General features: G+C 42.7%; 2 protein-coding genes across 2 annotated transcripts in view; both read right to left on the minus strand.

Moving 5' to 3' along the window:
* Positions 1–497: 497 nt before the first annotated feature.
* On the minus strand, positions 498–19,085 carry CUNH19orf18 (chromosome unknown C19orf18 homolog). Its single transcript, XM_088027038.1, has 6 exons — positions 19,029–19,085; positions 18,613–18,673; positions 9,556–9,648; positions 9,018–9,120; positions 2,227–2,414; positions 498–616 (listed from the first exon to the last, which is right to left on the minus strand). Exons 1-6 carry the CDS (start codon positions 19,083–19,085, stop codon positions 498–500), a joined length of 621 nt encoding a protein of 206 aa, XP_087883164.1.
* Positions 19,086–19,702: 617 nt separating this feature from the next.
* Positions 19,703–24,501, minus strand: part of ZNF606 (zinc finger protein 606) — a 29,279-nt gene continuing 24,480 nt past the window's right edge. The window contains exon 7 of the mRNA XM_028093276.2: positions 19,703–21,108. Coding sequence (XP_027949077.1) covers positions 20,864–21,108 — 245 coding nt within the window. The 3' untranslated portion in view covers positions 19,703–20,863. The remainder of the gene's footprint in view (positions 21,109–24,501) is intronic.

Below are 24,501 nucleotides of genomic sequence, written 5' to 3' on the forward strand. Positions count from 1 at the left end.
CATCTTAATCCAGTGTCATATCTATTTTGATATTCTCAGCTTCCTTGTGAGGAAAATAGAGGCAAGGTACTGGAATTGATAGATAATAGCCCTGGAAAAGTTTTGTATGATGAAAGCAATTCCTTAGCTTGGTCTGAGAGACTGCCCAAAGAAATCATTTGTGCTTTTGGTTAGGACCAAGGAAAGAAAATCCTAAAAAACATAAATAAATAAAAAATTTAGAAAAAAAATCCTGACAGTCTCTTTTCATATTCATGAAGTTAGATTTTTCTCTTTTCCAATTGAGTTATAATTATTAATGGACTATGAGAGCTAAGAATCAAGAATCATTGCACATATGGATTTATTTTCTGTTATATACTTCTAGTTTTCTTCTTTAGAGCGCTCTGAACAGAGCTCTCCAGGAGTAAGTCATGCTCAGGTCCCCAGTCGTGGGTTGTCCTTGCAACTGTTGGCTCCACACTGGCTAGCACGTCCTGCATCTCTTCCGTTTGCTCTCATAGATCCTCTGAGAATATACTGTGTGTAGAATTCCCTATTTTTGTTTCCATTAATAAATCTTGTTCTTTCTTCAATCTCTTGTTTACCATATACTTTCTTCTTTTGGATCTAAGAACTAAAACATAGACATAATGTTACTGAAATACTAATAAATGAGGAATAGAGATAAAAGAGGTGACAGAAAAGGTATGGAAAAATAAAGGTGTAAAAAGTAGAATTTTCAAGATATAATGAATGTGATTTGTCTGAAAAGGATGGTGAAGATTGAATTTTAAAGTTATTTACTCCCCCCCAAAATAAAGTTATTTTCCCACATCTAATATACAAGCTTTATAAATGCTCAGTTAAAAAAAATGTCAGTTGATGAATGGATAAAGAAGATGTGGTATATATACATAATAGAATATTACTCAGCCATAAAAAAGAATGAAATCTTGCCATTTGCAATGACAAGGATGGAGCTAGAGAATATTATGCTAAGTGAATCAAGTCAGAGAAAGACAAATACCATATGATTTCACTCATATGAGTGATTTAAGAAACAAATGAGCAGGGGCGCCTGGGTGGCTCAGATGGTTAAGCGTCTGCCTTCGGCTCAGGTCATGATCCTGGGGTTCTGGGATCGAGTCCCGCATCGGGCTCCCTGCTCCTTGGGAGCCTGCTTCTCCCTCTGCCTCTCTCTCTCTCTCTGTCTCTCACGAATAAATAAATAAAATCTTAAAAAAAAAATGAGCAAAGGGGGAAAAAAGAGGGTGGCAATCCAAGAAACAGACCCTTAACCATAGAGAACAAACTGATGGCTACCAGAAGGGAGGTGAGTGGGAGGGTGGAGAGAAACAGGGGTGGGGAGAAACGGGTGACGGGGACTAAGGAGTGCCCTTGTTGTGATGAGCACTGGGTGTCATATGGAAGTGCTGAATCACTGTAGTGTACATTTGAAACTAATACTACACTGTATGTTAATTAACTGGAATTTAAATAAAAACTTAAAAGAATGAAGAAAAGCTATACTTCGAAGTAAGGAAAAGACATTGAAAAAAATATTTCCCAAGGGTAAACAAGGGCATTAATGTCAGTAAACATCACCGATCACCTCCTCCTGGCCTTCCAGCCTGTCTCTGACTACCTGCGTCTGCGGTTGTTAGAGAGGAGGTCCATACAAGGGAAGACTGACATGGTTGAATCAGACACTGCACTCTACATATTTTTGCTCTCGAATTTTTTTAAGCGGGTATCTCAGAACTTTTACAAAATCAGGTTTATATGAGCACATATGCTGCCTTCTCTTCACAAAGATTTGCAGGCATGGTGAGCATCTCTCATACAAGGGTCTGTTCTGTGGGCTGGATCCTGTTCACATCAGACGGAGGCAGACTGTGCAAGAGAGACATCTGTCTGTCTGTGTTCTAGACTCGGGAATAATGCTACACTGATGAGTGTGCTTAAAGGAAGAGTTTAGTCTGGGGAAAGTTTTGTCTCCTGAACTCTGCTTTTGGTCCTTGGAATTGCCCCACAAAAGGAACCAAGCAACCTGTGGCTGTTTGCCCCTCTGTATAATTTGATGAGAACAGTTCATTTCTGTAGATGTGGCTATAAATATTCACCTTTATTACCTCAAACTCCATTAAATCCCTCCTAGCTTTGCCTTTGGAAACCAAACCGTCATGGACAGCTCAGCTTTCATGTGACTTCGCATCTGACGAGATAAAATGGTCAGTCATTTACCTGAGTGAATGAACTTTTCCAGCTCCTCCTCATTCTCTGGAAGTAGGGAGGTGGACTCATCCAGGCTCCCATCCTCCGAGGCCTCTTTGTCATCGTTGACACCGTCGTCACCATCTCCCAGGAATGGTATCCTGACATTGTTATAGAGCCACACCAGCTGCTGTCTTTCCTCAGCCTGGACCAGCCGACTGGAGAATAACGTAGATGAATTTAAGAGCACAATTGTCAAGGGAGATCATTACATCTTCATCCTGTGACATTTGACTGAAAAGGAGTCACTAGTACATGGTGGTGGGCAGGGGAGGGAAGCAGAAACAGATTGATCTCTGGTGTGTGCTGACAGGTGGAGGGGGAGTCACAGTGCCAAATGTGGTTCAGGGCCAGGACTAGGTGAGATGAATAAGGAACTCCTGTGGGGTGCAAGATAATATAATATCTTCTTTTTAAGCTATAATATCTTTTTTTTAAAGATTTTATTTATTTAGGGGCGCCTGAGTGGCTCAGTCGGTTGGGCGGCTGCCTTCGGCTTGGGTCATGATCCCAGGAGGGTCCTGGGATCAAGTCCCACATCCGGCTCCCTGCTCGGCGGAGAGCCTGCTTCTCCCTCTCCCTCTGCCTGCCATTCTGCCTACCTGTGCTCTCTATCTATCTGTCAAATAAATAAATAAAATGTTTTTTTAAAAAAAGATTTTATTTATTTATTTGACAGAGAGAGACCCAGTGAGAGAGGGAACACAAGCAGGGGGAGTGGGAGAGGGAGAAGCAGGCTTCCCGCAGAGCAGGGAGCCCGATGCAGGGCTATATCCCAGGACGCCGGGATCATGACCTGAGCCTAAGGCAGATGCCCAACGACTGAGCCACCCAGGCGCCCCTAAGCTAAATATCTTAACGCAACATTTTACAAAAGAAAAATGAGTGCCAAGAAATCCATGATGAACAAAATATCAACATTTTAAATGAAGTCCATATAGGTATTACTGATTCTTCCTTTTGCTCCACTCTCTGATATGGCTTGGCCCAACAATGTTACTGATCCTGTATTTAAAATGTTGGTGTTTTGTACATCATGGATATTTTTTGAAATATATTGATTTTATAAAATATTGCGTTAAAATATTACTCATCTTGATGACTGAATTTTTTGGCACCCTCTTAAATTTTGCACCTGAGGTGAGTGCCTTGCTCACCCCACCCCAGATCCAGCCCTAGAAGTGGATTTTTATGCAGCTATCTCTGTTTGATGTGAAAAGGGGTAAATAGAATGCTTTCTTTTTTCCTAACATATATACCTTCCTAATTGTTTGATGTATGTAATTAGGAAGAACTGGCCTGATCCTAAACATTGTTAACAGTAATGACCCAGGGCGCCTGGGTGGCTCAGTCATTAAGTGTCTGCCTTCGGCTCAGGTCATGATCCCAGGGTCCTGGGATCAAGCCCCACATCGGGCTCCCTGCTCAGTGGGAAGCCTGCTTCTCCCTCTCCCACTCCCCTCTGCTTGTGTTCCCTCTTTCTATCTGTCTGTCAAATAAATAAATAAAATCTTAAAAAAAAAAAACAGTAATCACCCAAATCCTGGTCTCCAATGTCTTGATTACAGTTGCAAAATTTAAGGGCATGCCAAAAAAATTCAGTAATGATGATAAATGTTTTAGCTCAGTATTTTAACAAATTGAAATGAATGGGGAAAAAATCCATGATAAACCAAATATCAAAATTTCAAATAAACGTAGGATCCAACAGTGCTGTGATGAACCATATGGGAACCTGAGTCAAAAGAAAAAGGTGAGTCCCTATATACATGTTTTTAAGTATTTTTTTAAAAAGATTTATTTATTTAGGGGCGCCTAGGTGGCTCAGTTGGTTAAGTGTCTGCCTTCAGCTCAGGTCATGATCTCATGGGTCCTGGGAATTGACCCCCTGTCGGGCTCCCTGCTCAGTGGGGAGTCTACTTCTTCCTCTCCTTCTGCCCACCCCCCGCCTGCTTGAGCTCTCTCTTGTAATCTCTCAGATAAATAAATCTTTAAAAAAATTTTTTAGGATTTATTTATTTATTTCAGAGAAGGGGTGGAGTGGAGAGGGGCAGAGGAAGACAGAGGGAGAGCCCCAAGGAGACTCCGTGCTGAGTGTGGAGCTCCAGGCAGGGCTTGATCCCACTACCCCAAGATTATGACCCAACCAAAACGAAGAGTCAAAGGCCCAACCAAATGTGCCATTCAGATGCCCCATGTTTTTATGTATTTTTAAGTGGTTATTCTTTCCCAGAACATTAAAGAAGTTGATAATGTATTACCAATTTGAAAAGTAGTATATCAAAACTCACCTTAAGTTTAAATATTTTCTATACCAGAAACAGAGCTTATTGTAATTTTACTTTCCTGGTTTAAATGAAAGCAAACTTACAAATAGTATTTTCAAAACCTACTTCTGGAAAAAGTTAACCACTAAAAATTACATTAAAACATGTACTTTGGGGCATGTAATTTTCCTTTTGCCTCATGCTCTGAAATAGCTTGGTGCAGCCCTATGAGTAACACAAATGTAAAAGCTATAAGAGTTGATATTAGTTCAGCAACTTAATTGGGCACTACAAGTCCCAGAGGATGTTTTAGTGAATTATCTTAGAAAACTCTCTTTATATATATATATATATATATATTTATTTATTTATTTATACTAATGAAAATAAACTGAAATTGCAGTTATATAAATTCAGTGCAAGACCACCTTGTTAGATATTGCAGAACTAAACATGCTGATTACACTCTCTCATTAGTAAAATGTCTTCAATTTTTACCTTTAATCTTATTTGCCTTCATTGGACATATTTGAAGGTGGTCCTAAAATGGCTACCTTAAAAAATATCCCATACATGGCAACATATTCCTTGTGTTCATACTCAATTCCAATACAGCAAATAATTTATTACTTCCTCAAGCTGTTTCTGATGGGATACAACAGAATCCCAGCACTAAATCCTGGAGAAGGAATCAGTATATCATTCTGGTCAGAGTAGCATGATGTCACAGTCTGCTCCTTTGTCTAATACTCAATCAAAATGATCATATCACTTGAAAGAGCTTGGCCACAAACTTTATTTGTGCAAACAAGATGAAGTATCTTCTCCAAATGCTACTGTTTTCCCAGATAATAACAAGCGTCTAGTGAAAAGAGAGCAGTCACAATTTTCTGCTTTGCACTAAGATTCCTGCCAAAGTATCAAGTTCACTTTTTATTTTTTTTATTTTTTATTTTTTTTTAAGATTTTATTTATTTATTTGAGAGAGAGAGAATGAGAGATAGAGAGCACGAGAGGGAAGAGGGTCAGAGGGAGAAGCAGACTCCCTGCTGAGCAGGGAGCCCGATGCGGGACTCGATCCCGGGACTCCAGGATCATGACCTGAGCCGAAGGCAGTCGCTTAACCAACTGAGCCACCCAGGTGCCCTCAAGTTCACTTTTTAAAAAAAAATCAAATTCAATTAACATATAATGTATTATTTGTTTCAGGTGTACAGGTCTGTGATTCATCGGTCTTATATAATACCCAGGGCTCATTGCAACACATACTCTCCCCAGTGTCCATCACCCAGTTACCCCATCCCCTCACCCCCCTCCCCTCCAGCAATCCTCAGTTTGTTTCCTAAGATTAAGAGTCTCTTATGGTTTGTCTCCCTCTCTGGTTTCATCTTGTTTCGTTTTTTATTCTCTTCCCGTATGATCCTCTGCCTTGTTTCTTAAATTCCACACATCAGTGAGATCATATGATAATTGTCTTTCTCTGATTGACTTCTCTCTCTTAGCATAATACCCTCTAGTTCCATCCACATCCCCGTTGTGAATGACAAGATTTCCTTTTTTTGATGGCTGCATGATGTTCCATTGTGTATATATAGTACATCTTCTTTATCCATTCATCTGTTGTTGGTCATCTGGGCTCTTTCCCATAGTTTGGCTATTGTGGACATTGCTGCTATAAACATTGGGGTGCACGTGCCCCTTCAGATCACTACATTTGTATCTTTGGGGTAAATATCCAGTAGTGCAATTGCTGGGTCAAAGGGTAGCTCTATTTTCAACTTTTTGAGGAACCTCCATACTGTTTCCCAGAGGGGCTGCACCAGCTTGCATTCCCACCAACAGTGTGGGAGGGTTCCCCTTTCTCCAAATCCTCGCCAACATCTGTCGTTTCCTGACATGTTACTTTTAGCCATTCTGACGGGTGTGAGGTGGTATCTCATTGTAGTTTTGATTTGTATTTCCCTGATGCTGAGTGATGTTGAGCATGTTTTCACGTGTCTGTTGGCCATCTGTATGTCTTTGGAGAAATGTCTGTTCGTGTCTTCTGCCCATTTCTTGATTGGATTATTTGTTCTTTGGGCGTTGAGTTTGATAAGTTCTTTAAAGATTTTGGATACTAGCCCTTTATCTGATATGTCATTGGCAAATATCTTCTCCCATTCAGTCATTTGTCTTTTGATTTTGTTGACTGTTTCCTTTGCTGTGCAAGAGCTTTTTATCTTGATGAAGTCCCAATAGTTCATTTTTGCCTTTGTTTCCCATGCCTTTGGAGACATGTCTTGCAAGAAGTTGCTGCAGCCAAGGTCGAAGAGGTTGCTGTTTGTGTTCTACTTAAGGATTTTGATGGATTCCTGTCTCACATTTAGATCTTCCATCCATTTTGAGTCTATTTTTGTGTATGGTGTAAAGAAATGGTCCAGTTTCATTCTTCTGCATGTGGCTGTCCAGTTTTCCCAACACCATTTTTTGAAGAGACTGTCTTTTTTCCATTGGCCATTCTTTCCTGCTTTGTTGAAGATTAATTGACCATAGAGTTGAGGGTCCATTTCTGGGCTCTCGATTCTGTTCCATTGATCTATGTGTCTGTTTTTGTGCCAGTACCATACTGTCTTGATGATGACAGCTTTGTAATAGAGCTTGAAGTCTGGAATTGTGATGCCACCAGCTTTGGTTTTCTTTTTCAACATTACTCTGGCTATTTGGGGTCTCTGCTGCTTCCATACAAATTTTAGGATTATTTGTTCCAGTTCTGTGAAAAAAGTTAATGGTATTTTGATAGGGATTGCACTGAATGTGTAGATTGCTCTAAGTAGGATAGACATTTTAACAATATTTGTTCTTCCAATCCATGAGCATGGGACGTTTTTCCATTTCTCTGTCTTCCTCAATTTCTTTCATGAGTATTCTATAGTTTCCTGAGTACAGATCCCTTGCCTTTTTGGTTAGGTTTCTTCCTAGGTATCTTATGGTTTGGGGTGCAACTGTCAATGGGATTGAATCCTTATTTCTCTTTATTCTGTTTCATTGTTGGTGTATAGAAATGCAACTGATTTTTGCACATTGATTTTATATCCTGCCACTTTACTGAATTCCTGTATGAGTTCTAGCAATTTTGGGGTGGAGTCTTTTGGGTTTTCCAGATAGAGTATCATGTCATCTGCAAAGAGTGAGAGTTTGACTTCCTCTTTGCTTATTCAGATGCCTCAAGTTCCCTTTAGAACACCACATTTCGGGAGGATGCCAGCATCTCAGACAGTGGCTTTCAAGCATTTTGACCATGATCCACAATAGGAAATACATTTTATCTCATAACTGTGTGTTTGTTTTCTGAAAAGTTAAAAATCAGCATTTACACTATGGAGGTTCCTCAAAAAGTTGAAAATAGAGCTACCCTATGACCCAGCAATTGCACTCCTGGGTATTGACCCCAAAGACACAGATGTAGTGAAAAGAAGGGCCCTATGCACCCCAATGTTCATAGCAGCAATGTCCGCAATAGCCAAAGTGTGGAAGGAGCCGAGATGCCCTTCAACAGATGAATGGATAAAGAAGATGTGGTCCATATATACAATGGAATATTACTCAGCCATCAGAAAGGATGAATACCCCACTTTTACATCGACATGGATGGGACTGGAGGAGATGATGCTATGTGAAATAAGCAGAGAAAGACAATTATCATATGGTTTCACTTATTTGTGGAACATAAGGAACAGCACAGAGGACATTAGGAGAAGGAAGGGAAAATGAAGGGGGGGAATCAGAGGGGGAGACGATCCACAAGAGACTCTGGACTCCGGGAAACAACCTGAGGGTCTCAGAGGGGAGGGGGTGGGGGAGGGGGTAGCCCCGTGATGGGTTTGAAGGAGGGCACGTGTTGGGATGAGCACTGGGTGTTACATGCAAACAATGAATCATGGAGCACTACATCAAAAACTAGTGACATACTGTATGGGGTGAACGTAACAAAATAAATAAATTAATTAAAAATTTAAAAAATTATGGGGCGCCTGGGTGGCTCAGTCGGTTAAGCGGCTGCCTTCGGCTCAGGTCATGATCCCAGGGTCCTGGGATCGAGCCCCATGTCCGGCTCCCTGCTCAGCAGAGAGCCTGCTTCTCCCTCTCCCTCTGCCTGCCACTCTGCCTACTTGTGCTCTCTATCTCTCTGTCAAATAAATAAATAAAATCTTTAAAAAAAAATAAAAATAAAAATTTTAAAAATTAAAAAAATCAGCATTTACAAAATGTAATGTTTAATATTTTTTATCCTACTAAATTGTATTCTGTCCTATCCTTTTTTTTTTCATTTCTATTGTGACCCACCATGAGTACAGTCCATATTCTGAAAAACGCTAGTGTGCAGATATGGCATGACTATAATAATGTAGTGATTATAAGAATTACCATCACCATCATTAACATTACTAAACAATAACCTAGTTAGTTTGTTGTGTCTTAGTTGAGGACGGTACATGTTACTTAGGACATACTTACTATATCACATAGGAAATAACGATTCCACATATCAGGGCAATGGTAAAGGCTACACACGCAATTATAATTACTTGAACAAGAGCAGGTCTGTGCGAAATCAGTGCTAAAAATGGAAAGAAAAGTTCTCATAAAATTTCGTTTCACTTGTGTCTATCAGTTAATATATTTGTTAATCATACTGTTATTTCAAAGGCGGTTGGGAGACAAAATCAGAAGTACCATAAAAAATAGTATCCTTAATTTTTAAAACTACGGAGGCTAGATCGCACAGCCTATGTGAACAAATATACTTTGAACTCCCACATAAAGTAATCCCTAACTCCATTTGCTTCCTCTGCCTCTTGTCCTTTGTCAAAGTCCTCTTTTACTCTGTAGAAATACAGGATCCCTGACTCAGTCTAGCAGCACCTGCCATCTCTGTAGCTAAAAGGAAAGTGGCTTTAGTTTGATGACTCAGGGGTTGCACCGATGGTCTCAGGGTGTGCAGGGCTGTGCCGAAAGGATGTTACAGAGAAATTGAGAATGCCATTCCACGAACCTGCATTCCAGGTGTCGGTGTTCGTGGGTGTTGAGTGTGCTATAAAACTCTGGTTGTTCTTTATACGGTTACGTGTATCACCTTTCCTACTACCTGAAATTTAAAAAATTATAACCAGAGAGTTATTGTTCATACAAATCGAACAAAAGAGCAACTGGCAAAGCAAGTACATTATTCAGCCACTTGTAAAATCTGACAAATTGAGGTGATTACTCTTCATCCTGCACGTGGCCTTCCCTCACTCTCTGTCCCTTCCCTGACGCAGAAAGATTTCAGCAACTGAACTAAAAATGCCCTGAGGTTCACCCATCAATGAAAGCTCAGCCAAACGTGACGAAAAGAACTTGGACTACGAAAAGGCTAGCGGTATAAAATACTTAATTGTAGACAGCAGGCATGGTGAATATGGGTGTTCACTCTACGATTTTCTCTGCCCTTCTGTATGCTTTCAGGTTTTCCCAATGAAATACTGGGGCAGGGAGGAAAAATGGTTTACAGATGGTTTCAATATAGTGAGTACTAAAAACTGGCCGCTGGATTTGGCCACGGGAAGGTCATTGGAGAAATCGATGAAGGCAGGGCTAGTGATGTGGTGGGGATGCCAGTGACTGACATAGTTTGAGAGAGAACAGGAGGGAAGGAATTGGAGATAGTGAGTTTCAGAAACTCTTTTGAGGAACGTTGGTGTTGGAGGGGAGAGAAGTGAGGGCAGCTTACAGAAGGGATAAGGGATCAAGAGATGGGTTTTGCTTTCTAAGATGGGAGAACTGGCAGCACATTCACAGGAGAATGGGAGTGATACTTTAAATTGTGATACTACAGGAAATGAGGAGAGAATTCCCAACTGTGCCTATGCCAGTTGGTGGAGATGGATGCTGGCGCACTGGCTGGGGCCATCCTTCACCTGGAAAGGAAGGAAGAAAGAGAAGGAAGGTGCAGTTGCAGGTAGATGGGAGGCGGATGCAGATACTCTCTTTTGACTGCTTGTATTTTGCCAGTGATGGAGGAAACAAGGTTATCCCCTGAGGGTGAGTTGGGGGTTTTGCACAGCAAGAAAAATAGATGTGAAAGTCACCAAGCAGAACAGGAGAGTAGGTGGGTTAGGGAAATGAGAAACATATATTTTTTTAAAGATTTATTTATTTATTTTAGAAAAAGAAAGAGAGAGCGTGAGGGGGAGGGGCAGAGGGAAAAAGAGAATCTCCAGCAGATTCCTTGCTGAGTGCAGAACCCAAAGCAGGGCTCAGATCTCAAGACCTTGCGATCACAACCTGAGCCGAACCGAGAGTCGGATGCTTATCCCACTGCACCACCCAGGTGCCCCGAGAAACCTATTTTTTAAAAAATATCTTATTTATTTATTTGACAGAGAGCGAGCACAAGCAGGGAGAGCAACAGGCAGAGGGAAAGGGAGAAGCAACCACCCCCCCTGCAGAGCAGGGAGCCCGAGGTGGGACTCGATCCCAGGACCCCGGGATCATGACCTGAGCTGAACGCGGACGCTTAACCGACTGAGCCACCCAGGCACTCCTCTGAGAAACATATTTTTTTAATAAAGTTTCCTAGAAATCAAATTTCCTAGAAATGAAATTTCTGGGTATATTGACTATATTTTCTTTTTTCTTTTTTTTTTTTTTTTTTTCCGTAATGGACTTTAATGTAATCATGACATGAACACAGGCAGGGTGGCGGTGGGTGACCAAGCACAGATGTGGATGACCTGTCCCTCCGACCCTCCGAGGCAATGGTCCTCGCTGGACACCACTTCCCCGGGGGTTGACTATATTTTCTTATTTTCTGTATTTTTAAAAGGTATTTTATTTTTAAGTAATCTCTGCACCCAATGTGGGGCTCGAACTCACAACCCTGAGACCAAGTGTTGCATGCTCCACTGCCTGCGCCAGCCAGGCTTTCCTATTTTTTGTATTTTTGATGCTCTCACATTTGAGGTTTTGATCCTGGACAGACTGTCCCTCCCAGGGTTAGCTATTTCCTACAGTTCACGGACAACTCCCCCAAGAGCATGCCTTTGATATAAACCAATCAATCCAGAGTCCACAGCCCCAGCTACCTCTCACACACCAAGCCAATGTTCCCCCTGCCCTAAATTATCCCAGGGCTAGGTGCTGGACAACTAGGAAGCATCCCTATAGCCCAGAGGCCACCAAAATCATTCCAACTATCCACTACTCTGTGTACCTACCCCACCTCACCCATTCCTTCCCATGAAAATACCAATAAAGACAATGGGCCATGCTCTTCCCTCTTGTTCCCTTTTGCTTCCTGCTTCTAGGAATCTGTGAGTATAATGTTCTTCCTTCATGAACAATCATTTCTGTGTCTGTATGTCTTATCATACCTGATTAAAATAAATCCCAGGTATATTTCAATACTCTGGGCCAAAAAGTAAATATGTTCTTTTTATATTTATAAGGATTGGCAATTGCCCTCTACAGAAGTTGCACTCATTCCTTGCCTACACACAAGATATGAGATTATATACACTTGAAACTAATAGGATATTATATGTTAATCATACTTCAATTAAAAAAATGTGAGATTAGCAGCGCCTGGGTGGCTCAGTCGGTTAAGTGTCTGACTCTCGATTTCGGCTCAGGTCTTCATCTCAGGGTTGAGAGTTGAAGCCCTGTGTTGGGTTCCATACTGGGTGTGGAGCCTACTTAAAAAAAAAAAAAAGCGAGAGATTATATTTCCCAACTCCTTTGCGAGTTTTTTTAATGAAACGTTTTGTTCACTTTCAACACGATAGCTGAAAACTGGGATGCGTATTTCCCTTATTATAAATTAGGCATCTTTCCATATAACCAAGAGCTAAGGGTTACAGAGAAAATTGGAGTCTTCCAATGATCTAAAACAATTCTGTCCTCTAACTACATATTGGAACCTGAACTTGGGACCCAAAGCTCAGGCACAGCAGAGGTCTCAGCAAACCTCTGGTGCAAGCAAGCTCATAACACAAGTTAGTTTCAAAGTAAAGATTAGAATGCAGGTCTCCTGATACCTTGGCAAGAATTCAATCTCTGGGCTTTGGCGGTAGGGGGGTGAACAGGCAAGTGATATATTCATAGTTGAGTTTAGAAAAACTAATAATGTGTTTGGGATGGCTGCATGTATTAATTGTGTTTTTAAGATTTTCTGTATTTCCTGATGCTTTGACATCTGTGCTATTTTCTAATCTGCTCTGAGTGTCATCATGACAAAACCAACCATCCAGAGGGCATTCTTTTTTCTAATTTGCAGAAAGGGCTGTACAGATTAGTGATGACCACTGTGGGGCGTCCTCTGGAGCCATACACCACAACAGCTTTGGGAAATGTCCCTGAATCCCAGCCCCCTCCCAGATCCCTTGACTTACCATTATGCCCTGGGAATTGCTTGGGCATAGTAGGTCTCAGAGCTAGAAGGCCGTACAAAGGGATCAGAGAGAAGACACAAGTTTAACACAAATTTAGGAAAATAAATAACTTGGTATTAGACAAGGGGACCTAATAGCTAAGACAGTAAATGCTGTTAATAAATTTATTACAATGCCTCATAGAAATAGGTGGTTTAATTGGCAATTTGTTCTGTTTGCATCCAGCGTTTCCTTTCATGAATATGGAGAGTTAAGAACATAATGCATTTGGCTTCTGGTCTGTTTTTGCAGTCACATGAGCTGGTTGAGGACCTGACAGATTTGAAGGGGTCTGTGCTCTCATCAGAGGTCAGAGAGCCAGGGTCAGGGAGGGCCCCATGGCAATATCCTTTCCTCCTACAGAAATGAGATGCTATTATATTGTGCAGATAGCATTTCCCTTGTACAGAACAGAGATTGTTTATAAGTACCATATATCTTCATGAGGAGTTACTGCCTGACTTCCCCAATTGTCAGGGTCAGTTTCTCTGTTTTGAGATAAACTTTGAGTTTTTGGACTCAAAATGCAAAGCATAGAAGATAGATGATTATAAAGAACATTTTACACTTGCAAAGCATCTGTATCTGGATTCCTACGGTCTACCGCCATAACATCCCCCAAATTACAATTAAAGTCATACAGACACATTCAAAAGATCCTGAGGCAGTCAAAGTTTCTCTGTGTGCTAAGTGAAATGAAAAAGAAGCACAGTAATCCTTAAAAAGAAAGCCCAGCTTATGGAGAGAGAATAGTATCAGACTAATTTCCAAGCAAAGCTTATCTAAATTATATTGTTGTATGGAGCATGCTACTAACAAATACACAAGAAAAGACACATTCATATAGTAAATAGGAGGACCCCAGACTATGGTTCTCATTTCACCCAATGAGTAACACAATGACTTGAGTCCCGAGAAAACACCTTCCGGCTTAGTGACATTTGTGGATGTTTGTGACTATCTGTAGCCTTTGAAAGAAAACTTGTAGCAGTGAAATGTAATTACCCCTTTTTATTTCCCCTGAAACAAGTTAAAACAATGGTTGAAGCTACCCATTAAGTCTCTTGCTAGTTCAACTGGTTGGAACTCACCTCCATAAGGCAAGCATAAAAGAAGTGGGCATTCCATTAAAAACAAAACTAGAAAGGTGAAAGAACTTTGAACCTTGTCCATCACTCCAAAACTTTTAGTCTTTTATCATATGGATGAAAGGATATATTTAGCTATAGTGTAGTATCTGCCCTATGTTTATGAGGAACTAAGAAACTCTGCTCCCTATAGAATGTTTGGGTTCTGACTTGGAGCCACCAATGTGAGGTCAGCTCATGTTACCACATGGACTTCCTCTACGGAACCAAGTCAACCAATGGGGATACTAACTGGATGGGGCGTGGGAGAAGGAGGTTTATCTGTGGGTACAGATAATAAAACCAGGGCCCTGCCCTCAGGGAGTGTACAGACCAGTGAGGAGGCAGCAAAGATCAATTATAATTCAATGGGACACCTAAGAGGCAAACAGAGAACACAGTAGGGCTCTGTAGTCAGAAGCCTGAATGCTAGTCCCAGTCTCTGGCTTCCTAGACATTTCTGCTTGATCAGGTTACTTAAGCCCTTTGGGTTTCAGTTTCCTCATCTGTAAAAACAGGAGAAAGAAAGCACCTACCTCACAGGGTTATAGCAATGTCTATAATGTAACCTATACAAAGCTCAAAAATAGTGTTGGCACTGAACGTTAGTTCTTGTTGTAATATGGGAGAGTATTTGCAAAAAAGCAATTCAGTACACCTCCACCCTCTGGGTACTGTTCAGAACCCTAGACCCCTTTGGCTGCCTCCAGAAGTTTCTTTAAAGAAGATTAGTTGAATCATCTCAAAATGTGGAAATGGAATTGAAAATAGCATAGAAGGTTGTTCCTTGTACTTGTCCTTTGTCCATCCAGTAGTTCTCAAAATACTCAAGGCAGGTTTTGATTCACCTCTACCAGTAACAATAGGGGCGCCTGGGTGGCTCAATCGCTAAGCGTCTGCCTTTGGCTCAGGTCATGGTCCCAGGGTCCTGGGATCGAGCCCTGCCATCGGGCTCCCTGCTCAGCAGGAAGCCTGCTTCTCCCTCTCCCACTCCCCCTGCTTGTGTTCCCTCTCTTGCTGTGTCTCTGTCAAATAAATAAAATCTTAAAAAAAAAAAACAAAAAACAATAGCAGACCAGATCTCCTGATGCTTGTGAAGTCCCCTGGGATTAGAAACTGGTTCCACAGGGTATGCAGTATGGTGAGCGCTGTGAATTGTGCAAGACTGTTGAATCACAGATCTGTACTTCTGAAACAAATAATGCAATATATGTTAAGGAAAAAAAAAGAAGAAGATAGCAGGAGGGGAAGAATGAAGGGGGGGAAATCGGAGGGGGAGACGAACCATGAGAGACTATGGACTCTGAAAAACAAACTGAGGGTTCTAGAGGAGGGGGGGATGGGTTAGCCTGGTGATGGGGATTAAAGAGGGCACGTTCTGCATGGAGCACTGGGTGTTATGCACAAACAATGAATCATGGAACACTACATCAAAAACTAATGATGTAATGTATGGTGATTAACGTAACAATAAAAAAAGAAAAAGAAAAAAAAAAGAAACTGGTTCCACTTGCACTGTACCCAAAGGACAGCTATTCATTCATTCTTTTCTTTCTTTCTTTCTTTTTCTTTCTTCTTTCTTTCTTTCTGTTTATTTACTTATTTTAGAGAGGAGGGGGAGGGGCAGAGGAAGAGGGAGAGAGAGCCTTAAGCAGACACTATGCTGAGCACGTAGCCCGACTTGGGCTCAGTCTCATGACTCGGAAATCATAACCTGAACGGAAACCAAATCGGATGCTTAACTGACTGTGCCACCCAGATGCCTCCCCAGCTATCCTTTCTGAATGTTTGTGAGATGATGAAGCTAAGACCCTCTAGATATTGCCAGCTTCTTGCTTTATTTTTTTTTTAAGATTTTTATTTATTTGACAGACAGGGACAGACAGTGATAAAGGGAACACAAGCAGGGGGAGTGAGAGGGAGAAGCAGGCTTCCCACTGAGCAGGGAGCCCGATTGCGGGGCTCGATCCCAGGACCCTGGGATCATGACCCGAGCCGAAGGCAGATGCTTAATGACTGAGCCACCCAGGCGTCCCTTCTTGCTTTAGTCTTACAACACCCTAATTCCCACTCCTGTCTTCCTTCCATCCAGCTTTGCCTGGGGGATGATCCATATAAGAACGTGGTTCCCACTCTCTTTCTGTAAGTCCTGCAATCTCAGAATTGCCATTCAGACGCATCTGAACAAGTTCATCTGCTGTGTCTCTTTGGAGTTTTTGTTGTTGTTGTTGTTGTTAAACAGGTTCCAAGCCCAGCGTGGAGCCTAACACGGGGTCTGAACTCATGACCCTGAGATCAAGACCCAGGCCAAGATCAAGAGTTGGATGCTTAACTTGACTGAGCCACCCAGGTGCCCCTTTGGACTTGTTTTTGGACTACCAATTTCCCTATGGGCACTGCTACTGTTAGACTTGATTTTGGACTGTCAGGATCCCCACGGACACTGCTTTCTCTGGAGTTAGTTTTAGGATATCAACTTCCCAATGGTTACTACTGCTTTACCCAGTCCTTTCCCTTAGGTCTCTGGACACCTGGCTCTTCAAGACTGGTTCTTGAATTGGCTCATACATTTCATGCACCCAGCCCTGCTGGATGACTTGTACTAATCCATCAGAATACCACTAGGGTTTACCACTATGGTTTAATGGTACTGACGGATGTGTAGGTCAGGTCAAGTTGTGAAGATTAGGCCAAGAGATAAAAGTCTTTCATGACATTACCAAAATCTTCCAACAGATTCCCTTAAATCCAGAGTGCCCAACCTGTTCTCTTGGCTTTCTCCCACAAAGTGGGGTACCTGGTTGAGAAGTGGGTCCCAGACCCTTGTCATATGACTAATAGGACTCTTCCTATATCAAAGTTTGCCAATCCCAAGCGTTACCCATCACAATTAGTATTGTTAATGATGCTGAGACACCATGAAGTAGATTGTGTTGTAATTTTTTAAATTCTAATTGACATAACATTGTATTAGTTTCAGGTGTACAATGATTTGATACTTGTAGATATTGCTAAATGATCACCCCAATAAGTCTAGTTAACATCTATCACCATACAGTTAACAAAACTTTTTTCTTGTGATGGGAACTTTTAAGATCCACTTTCTTAGCAACTATAGCATTAAATATGCAATATAATATTATTAACTTTAGTCACTATGCTGTACGTTACATCCCCATGACTTACTTATTTTGTAACTGGAAGTTTGTACCTTTTTACCCCCTTCACCCATTTCGCTGTGTTGTAAATTTTAAAACTTTCTATTTTTCTGCTGCCTCAACAGCCACACAAATAGGCTGTGAGCACCCCACCCCGATGACCAGGTTACCTAAGTGAGAAGACTGGTCCCTGCCACAAGTTTTCCCCTCTGCCCTCCCCTGAACGTGACCTATCACCATTCAAATGTATCAATGACACCCCGTCTCATGTATTCTTGCATACTCCATCCCGGCCCCCAGTAAAACTACTTTCCCACGGATACTCACCTTCTGCTCCCCACCTGCTTGGTTGAGCTTACTCTCTAGGTGCCCACGCTGAGCAGCTCCTCATGGGGTACAGTTGACTCCTGGTGTTTTAATTCTATGGGTTTTGACAAATGTATCACGCATGACATTTATCCAAACTTTTAGTATTATACAGCATAGCTGCACTCTAAAAATCCTTTGTACTCCACCTCTTCATCTCTCCCTTCACCCCCTCCCTGGCAATCACCAATCTTTTTACTGTTTCCATAATTTTGCCTTTTCCAAAATTTCATATAGTTGGATTCATAGAGTATGAAGCTTTTTCAGATTGGCTTCTTTCAGTTAGTACTATGTATTTGAGGTTCTTCCACGTCTTTTCATGGCTTGATAGCTCATTTCTTTTTAAAAGCTATTATTTTGGATAAGTAGTTTGGATGTTCTTAAGTTTGCAGATTAATTTAGTGAAAACTCACATTTCTACATTACTGGGTCTACTCATGCAAGAAGCACTTGTATCTCTTAATCATTCACATTTTCATTTATGCCTCGTGAAAATGTATGTAAATTTATCACCACAGGTTTCAGTTCTTCTCAATTTCCCCATAACATTAAAACGTCCGTGTGTTTGTAAAACGGAACCCCCCCTTTATCTACCCCACGTGCGGCTGGCGTATAAGCCGCCTGTTGTTCCAGTATTTGCAAACTGCCCCCAGGCTATAGTCCTCGCAGGGCCTCGAGGGGTCCATCTGGGGGATTTGAGCGCGGCCACCAGCCACAGAACTTTCCCGCCGCCGTGATCAGTCCGGCAGCCCTGGGAGCGAACGACCTGCAGAGGGAGCCGGGCGAGGCCACCAGCTAATGGGACGACCTGCAGAGGGAGCCGGGCGAGGCCACCAGCTAATGGGACGACCTGCAGAGGGAGCCGGGCGAGGCCACCAGCTAATGGGACGACCTGCAGAGGGAGCCGGGCGAGGCCACCAGCTAATGGGACGACCTGCAGAGGGAGCCGGGCGAGGCCACCAGCTATAAGGCGACGAGAGAGAACCCTCACCGCGCACTTCCCCGGAGCTGGTGGACGCGCCCCGGGAGGCCGCGCGGCCCTGCCGTGTCTCCTAGGTTCCCGAATAACACGCGCACTCTGCGGCCAGGCGGGTCGACCGCGGCACCCGAGACGCCTCCGCGCACCCCCGTTGCCGGGCGGCCTGTCCCGAGGTGAACGCGGGTCGGGGATCGGCGCCCGAATCCCTCTCGCGGCAGAGCGGGGCGGGACGAGCCAGGGCACCGTGGAGCGGGAAAGGCAGGGGCGGTTCCAGGAGCCGTGAGGAGGCTGGAGCAGGGTCTGCAGCGACCGGGGCGGGACGCGGCTGCTGCGGGTCAGGCCGCGAGGGTCCGCTCCAGCGGCCGAGCGGCCCCGCCGGGCTGTTCAGCTTTGCGGGCGCCGGGTGTGAGGGGAACGCGCGTGCCCACCGTCTCCTCTGCGGCTCCCTCGGTCCTCAGCTGCACCACCCGCCTGCCTGGTGCCATATGCCGGGAGGCTAACTGGCCGGGGAGAAACAGCCGGCACGCGCGAAGCTCACCAGGGCCCTTCTTGCAAGGGTAGGGTCCCCTGCGGCTTCTCCCCGCTCCCGCTGTCCTCTGGTTGCCTTGGCGGTTTGCTCAAGGTTGAAAGTTCCAAATTATTATCCCAGTAAAATGTAAATCGGGTCCAAGCTTCTCGGCCGTGGCCGCGATCTTTTGCTGCTTTTGAGCTTCTCTCGGCCTTCAGTACGTTCGCTACGATGTGGCTGCTTTGTGTTTATCTCGCTTTGAGGTCCTTTTTTTTTTTTTTTTAAAAAGATTTTATTTACTTATTAGAGGGAGAGAGAGAGAGAGTGAGCGGGGGGAGGGTCAGAGGGAGAGGCAGGCTTCCCGCAGAGCGGGGAGCCCGATGCGGGGCCCGATCCCAGGACCCCGGGATCATGACCTGAGCCGAAGGCAGACGCTTAACCACTGAGCCGCCCAGGCGCCCCTTGCTTTGAGGTCCTTGTCTGACTATGCAGGGGGAAGTATTTTCATCGCTTCTCTCCACAACGTCTGCACCACGTTGGTCGGAGCCACCGGCAGCCCCTACGCTTGCCTTCCTCTCATACTATTGTCTCCATTAGTCTGTTACCCCCATAGAGTAGCCAGAGGGGACTTTGTAAATACAAAATCATTCTGTCCTTACCGGTTAAAGCTGCTTGGGGGTTCCCAAAGCCCCTAGAATGTCATTCCAATACAGAAACACGGCTTTCACACATGGTTTTGGGTATCAATGTATTGGAAATGAAGATGTCCAGAGTTAGGGTGTTTGTAACTGGGCTATTTATATCACGACCTTAAAAGACTTGCTTACATGCATTTACACATGATGCATATGAAAGATCTCCTCCCTGCCCTCTGTTTGGGGTCTCTGCACCCCCTGTCAGTGTTAAGGCACTGGAAGATCCATTGAGTCATATGGCAGTCCCTGCCCAGTTTATACCAACTTCCAAAAGAATGAGCTCAGAGCCCCCCAACCCAGCTGGTTTACTCACTGGACAATTATAACATCCAGTAAATAGACCAAGGCAAGTATAGCGCCCAGGAAGTTCTTAAGCATTGAGGTTTGTTTTTCCAATTATTCAAAATCCAGATCAATCTCACCCATTATTTCCTCTATATGCTCTAATAAATCCACACCCCCAAGTTCTTCCCTTTGGCCTGGGTTGTCTTCCCTGGACTCTCTTAGGACCCTTCTATTGTCATAACAACATGGGAGGGGGGTTAGAGACTGAGTTTGGGAATAATCCTAATGCTGGTTTGGCCTTTCATTCAACAGACATTTGTTGAGAACTTGCCAGACACTGTTCCAGGTCCTGGTGACAGAACACTGAACAAGTGAAAAACCATGCCCTATTGGAGCTTGTATCTTGTAAAAGTGATACAGGCAATAAAAAGAAACATAACAAGTTGGTTATATAGCGTGCTTGAAGTTGATAGATGTTACAAATATTTAGACTAGAAGAATAGAGCAGGGTAAGGGAATCAAGAAGCGGGGGGCTCTGCCATTTTAAATAGAACGTCTTGGCCTTGGACTTGCCTGTGCTGCTCCTACAGAGAAGTTGAGAGAATAAGGGAAGGTATAATGGGACATGGTCTCCAGTATCTTTCCACAGACCTCATGTTGAGACAATCTATTCAAAGATTCACAACTGAGATTCTAATTCTGGTCCCTACATGCCCTACAGGCACCTATCTGAGATAAACCCGGTATGACTTAAGGAGGCAAAAGATGAGGAATATCAGAAATTGCTAGAAAGACCTGGATTGATCCTGATTTGAACTAGTATGCTGGGCTGGGTGGCTACAACAGGAGACAGCTGAGCTGTGAGAATAAACAAAAGGAACTTCTGGAGTTTGCTCTTGCTTCTTCCCTGCTTTTGCCTTGGAACAGTGTCTGTGCCCACAGCTGCAGTAACCCAGCTTCTGGTCCGGGCTTCCTGAGGAATGGAATCAAGGCGAGGCAGTAGACTGTGCTTACGAGTAGCTGAGAAACAGGCAAGGACCACATTACGTCAGGCAAGTGCTTCTCCACCCTGCCTCCTCAGAGCTTGGGGATGGCGAATCACATTCCAAGGAGTTATCTCAGGAGGTGAGGAGTCATTGACTGGCTTTCTGATATCTCGACTTCCCCGCCCAGGATCCATTCTCCCCACGCCTGAACTCTTTATAGGGACCAGAATCTGATCCCATCACATGTATGCATTACAACTGATGGAATAACCAATGACCCCAAAGGAAATACACTTACTGGCCAAAGTAATAAGCAATTTTCTGAGCATAACAATTTCAAGAGAAAACACACTGCATTACAGATTCCATCAGAAGCAGATATATTAGAACAGATGGGCCAATATTTTAAATTAGTCTATTAAATACATTTAAAGAGATAAGGCATGGTATTAGCAACAGAAAATGAAAATATTAACACATAAAAAAGAACCAAATATAAATATTAGGCAGGTAAAACAATTGTTGAAGACACAGTAGAGGAAATAAATAGCAAAATGGACAACTGATAAAGAAATTAGCAAACTGGAAGAGCAAATTGAGGAAATGTCCAGAAAAAAGGAAGGAAAAGGAATTAGAGAACATAAAAGAAAGGTTAAGAAATTTGGACAACAGACATAAGCATGCTAACATTTGAATAACAGGAGTCCTAAAAGAGAAACATTTTAAATCAAAAGGATGATATATTAAAAAATACATAAATTTCCATAAAGTGTTTAACACATATCCCAGAATATGTCACTCAAAATTCTTTTAGTCTACTATTACATACTATAAAATTTTATAATATTTGTATATTGGTCTATGCTAATAATAACTATCACAATCATGGTTTACCTTGTTTTTACTACAGAAATAACACCATTTATACTGCAAGGTTACTCAAGATAAAATCAGAAACATAGGAATTTGACTTTGGAAAGAACTAAAACATTTGTCAAATTTGACTATCTGTGGGATGATTTACTGCCTCCTAGTTCTTTCTTCTTCTTTTAGTCAAAATGAGAAGGGAGGCAGTTACTCCCTGGTAAACAAAGAAAATTAAAAAGAGAAAAATAAATGTTCAAAGCTTAGAAAGGAAATACAGAGGCATAGAATCAGAAGATGGATTTGTCTGGAATACTTGATTGCTTCCCAAAGAAGTGGGCTAGAACTGGAGAGCAGAGCACCCTGGTGGATTAGCGACATGAGTGGGTATAAATGACTGTGCCTGTATATAACCGTCAAGGATGTATAAAAGACGTAAAAAAAGAATAGGGGGAGTTCAGAAAAACAAAGCCCGCTAGGTGCTCTGGGGTATGAGTCTTTTTTTGTAAGATTTTTTAAAAAGATTTCTTATTTGAGAGAGAGAATAGGAGCAGGGTGAGAGGCAGAGGGAGAAGCAGACTCTCGGTTGAGCAGGGAGTCCGATGCGGGGCTCCATCCAAGAACTCCGGGATCATGACCTGAGCTGAAGGCAGTTGCTTAACCAACGCAGCCACCCAGGCGCCCCATAAGATTCTTTTTAAATTTTATTTATTTGAGAGAGAGAGCACAAGTGGGGAGAGGGAGAAGCAGACTGCCTGCTGAGTGGGGAGCCCGACATGGGGCTCAATCCCAGGACCCTGAGATCATGACCTGAACCAAACACAGATGCTTAACCAAATGAGCCACCCAGGTGCCCCAGAAGGGTCTTAATCAGGGAGGTTTAAAAGAAATCCAGGCAGAAAGAGCCTGAATACTGTAGACTGGCGTAGCTCATTCCTTGTTGTTTTCTCTATTTACTAATCCTTGTGCAAACCTCACTATCATCATTCTGCTTCTTTCATTTCTGTTACCATTTGTCACTGAAACAAAAGTAAGGCTTTATTCATTGGTCTCAGATTTAAGCATATCACAGGCTTTTAAAAACTGACCTCTCATCTCTTGTGATGCTCTTCGAAATCCCTATTTTCTTCTCCCTATGTATATATCCTTGTGCAAAAATGTTTTGTTGTTCTTGTTATTTAAAAAAAAAGGATATCATAAAAAAGACATAAATTTCCCAGAATGTTAAACATTAAAGACATCAGATTAAAAGTCCCATAGACAGGGGCGCCTGGGTGGCTCAGTCGTTAAGCGTCTGCCTTCGGCTCAGGTCATGATCCAGGGTCCTGGGATCGAGCCCCGCATCGGGCTCCCTGCTCGGCGGGAAGCCTGCTTCTCCCTCTCCCACTCCCCCTGCTTGTGCTCCCTCTCTCGGTGTCTCTGTCAAATAAATAAAATTAAAAAAAAAAAATAAAAGTCCCACAGACAGTGTCTTATTAACTTAAACATAACACAAAACTCTACTCCACTCCTAGGTTTTTACCCAAGATGAATGAAAACTTGAATATACAAAAGCCTTGTAGAGGAATGTCTATAGCAGCTATATTTACAAGAACCAAGAACTGGAAACAACTTAATGTTTATCAACAGGTGAATAGAATAAGTAATGGTAGCACACCCACATAATGGAATGCTACTCGGCAAGAAAAGGAGTAAACTACTGATAACATGCTACAACATGACTGAGGCTCCAAAAAACCCTATTACGTTGAGCAAAAAAAATCCAGACACAAAGGCAAGTGTATGAATAGAATACTGTGTAATTCCATTTGTACAAAAGTCTAAAAGTTTAACATGTAGTGACAGAGTAGATAGGTGGTTGCCCAGGGCTTGGGGGAGTGAGGTGGGTGGAGATGAACTGTAGAGACATGAAGAAACTTTCTGGAAAAGTGAAAATACTCTGTTTTGACTGTAGTAGTGGTTACAAGGGTGTACACATTTTCAACATTTATCAAACTGTAGCCCTAAAAGTAAAGTCCTCAGCATACCAGTGGTGTTTGAAGCCTCAAGACTGGATAAGACCATCAGAGGTGTAAACAGGTAGAAAACAGGGCATCCTCACAATATGAAGGGAAGTGGGAAGGAAACAGTCAAGGGGGCCTGAAATGAAGGCCAGACTCAGGAGGGAAGTCCAGAAAGCCAGCTGAAAAATATGTTTTAAGGAGGAAATGATCCATTATCTATAATGCTATTTCAAGGAATGAAAAAACAGAATTGACCACTAGGTTTAACAATGTGGAAGACATCTGGCAGTGAGGCAGCTTTGGAGAGGGTTCAAGAAAGAATGGAAGTAGGGATAAGTAAAGACAACTATTTGGGCGCCTGGGTGGCTCAGTCCATAAGCGTCTTCCTCCGGCTCAAGTCATGCTCCCTGCTCAGTAGGGAGCCTGCTTCTCCCTCTCCCACTCCCCCTGCTTGTGTTCCCTCTCTTGCTGTCTCTCTTTGTCAAATAAATGAATAAAATCTTAAAAAAAAAAAGACAACTCTTGAAAAATTTGCTTCCTACAACAAAGCAGAGATTATG

Source organism: Eumetopias jubatus, unplaced genomic scaffold (genome assembly GCF_037043125.1).
Source record: "Eumetopias jubatus isolate StellerSeaLion01/CBP00866 unplaced genomic scaffold, mEumJub1_p1.0 scaffold_10, whole genome shotgun sequence".
In the NCBI taxonomy this organism is placed as follows: domain Eukaryota; kingdom Metazoa; phylum Chordata; class Mammalia; order Carnivora; family Otariidae; genus Eumetopias; species Eumetopias jubatus.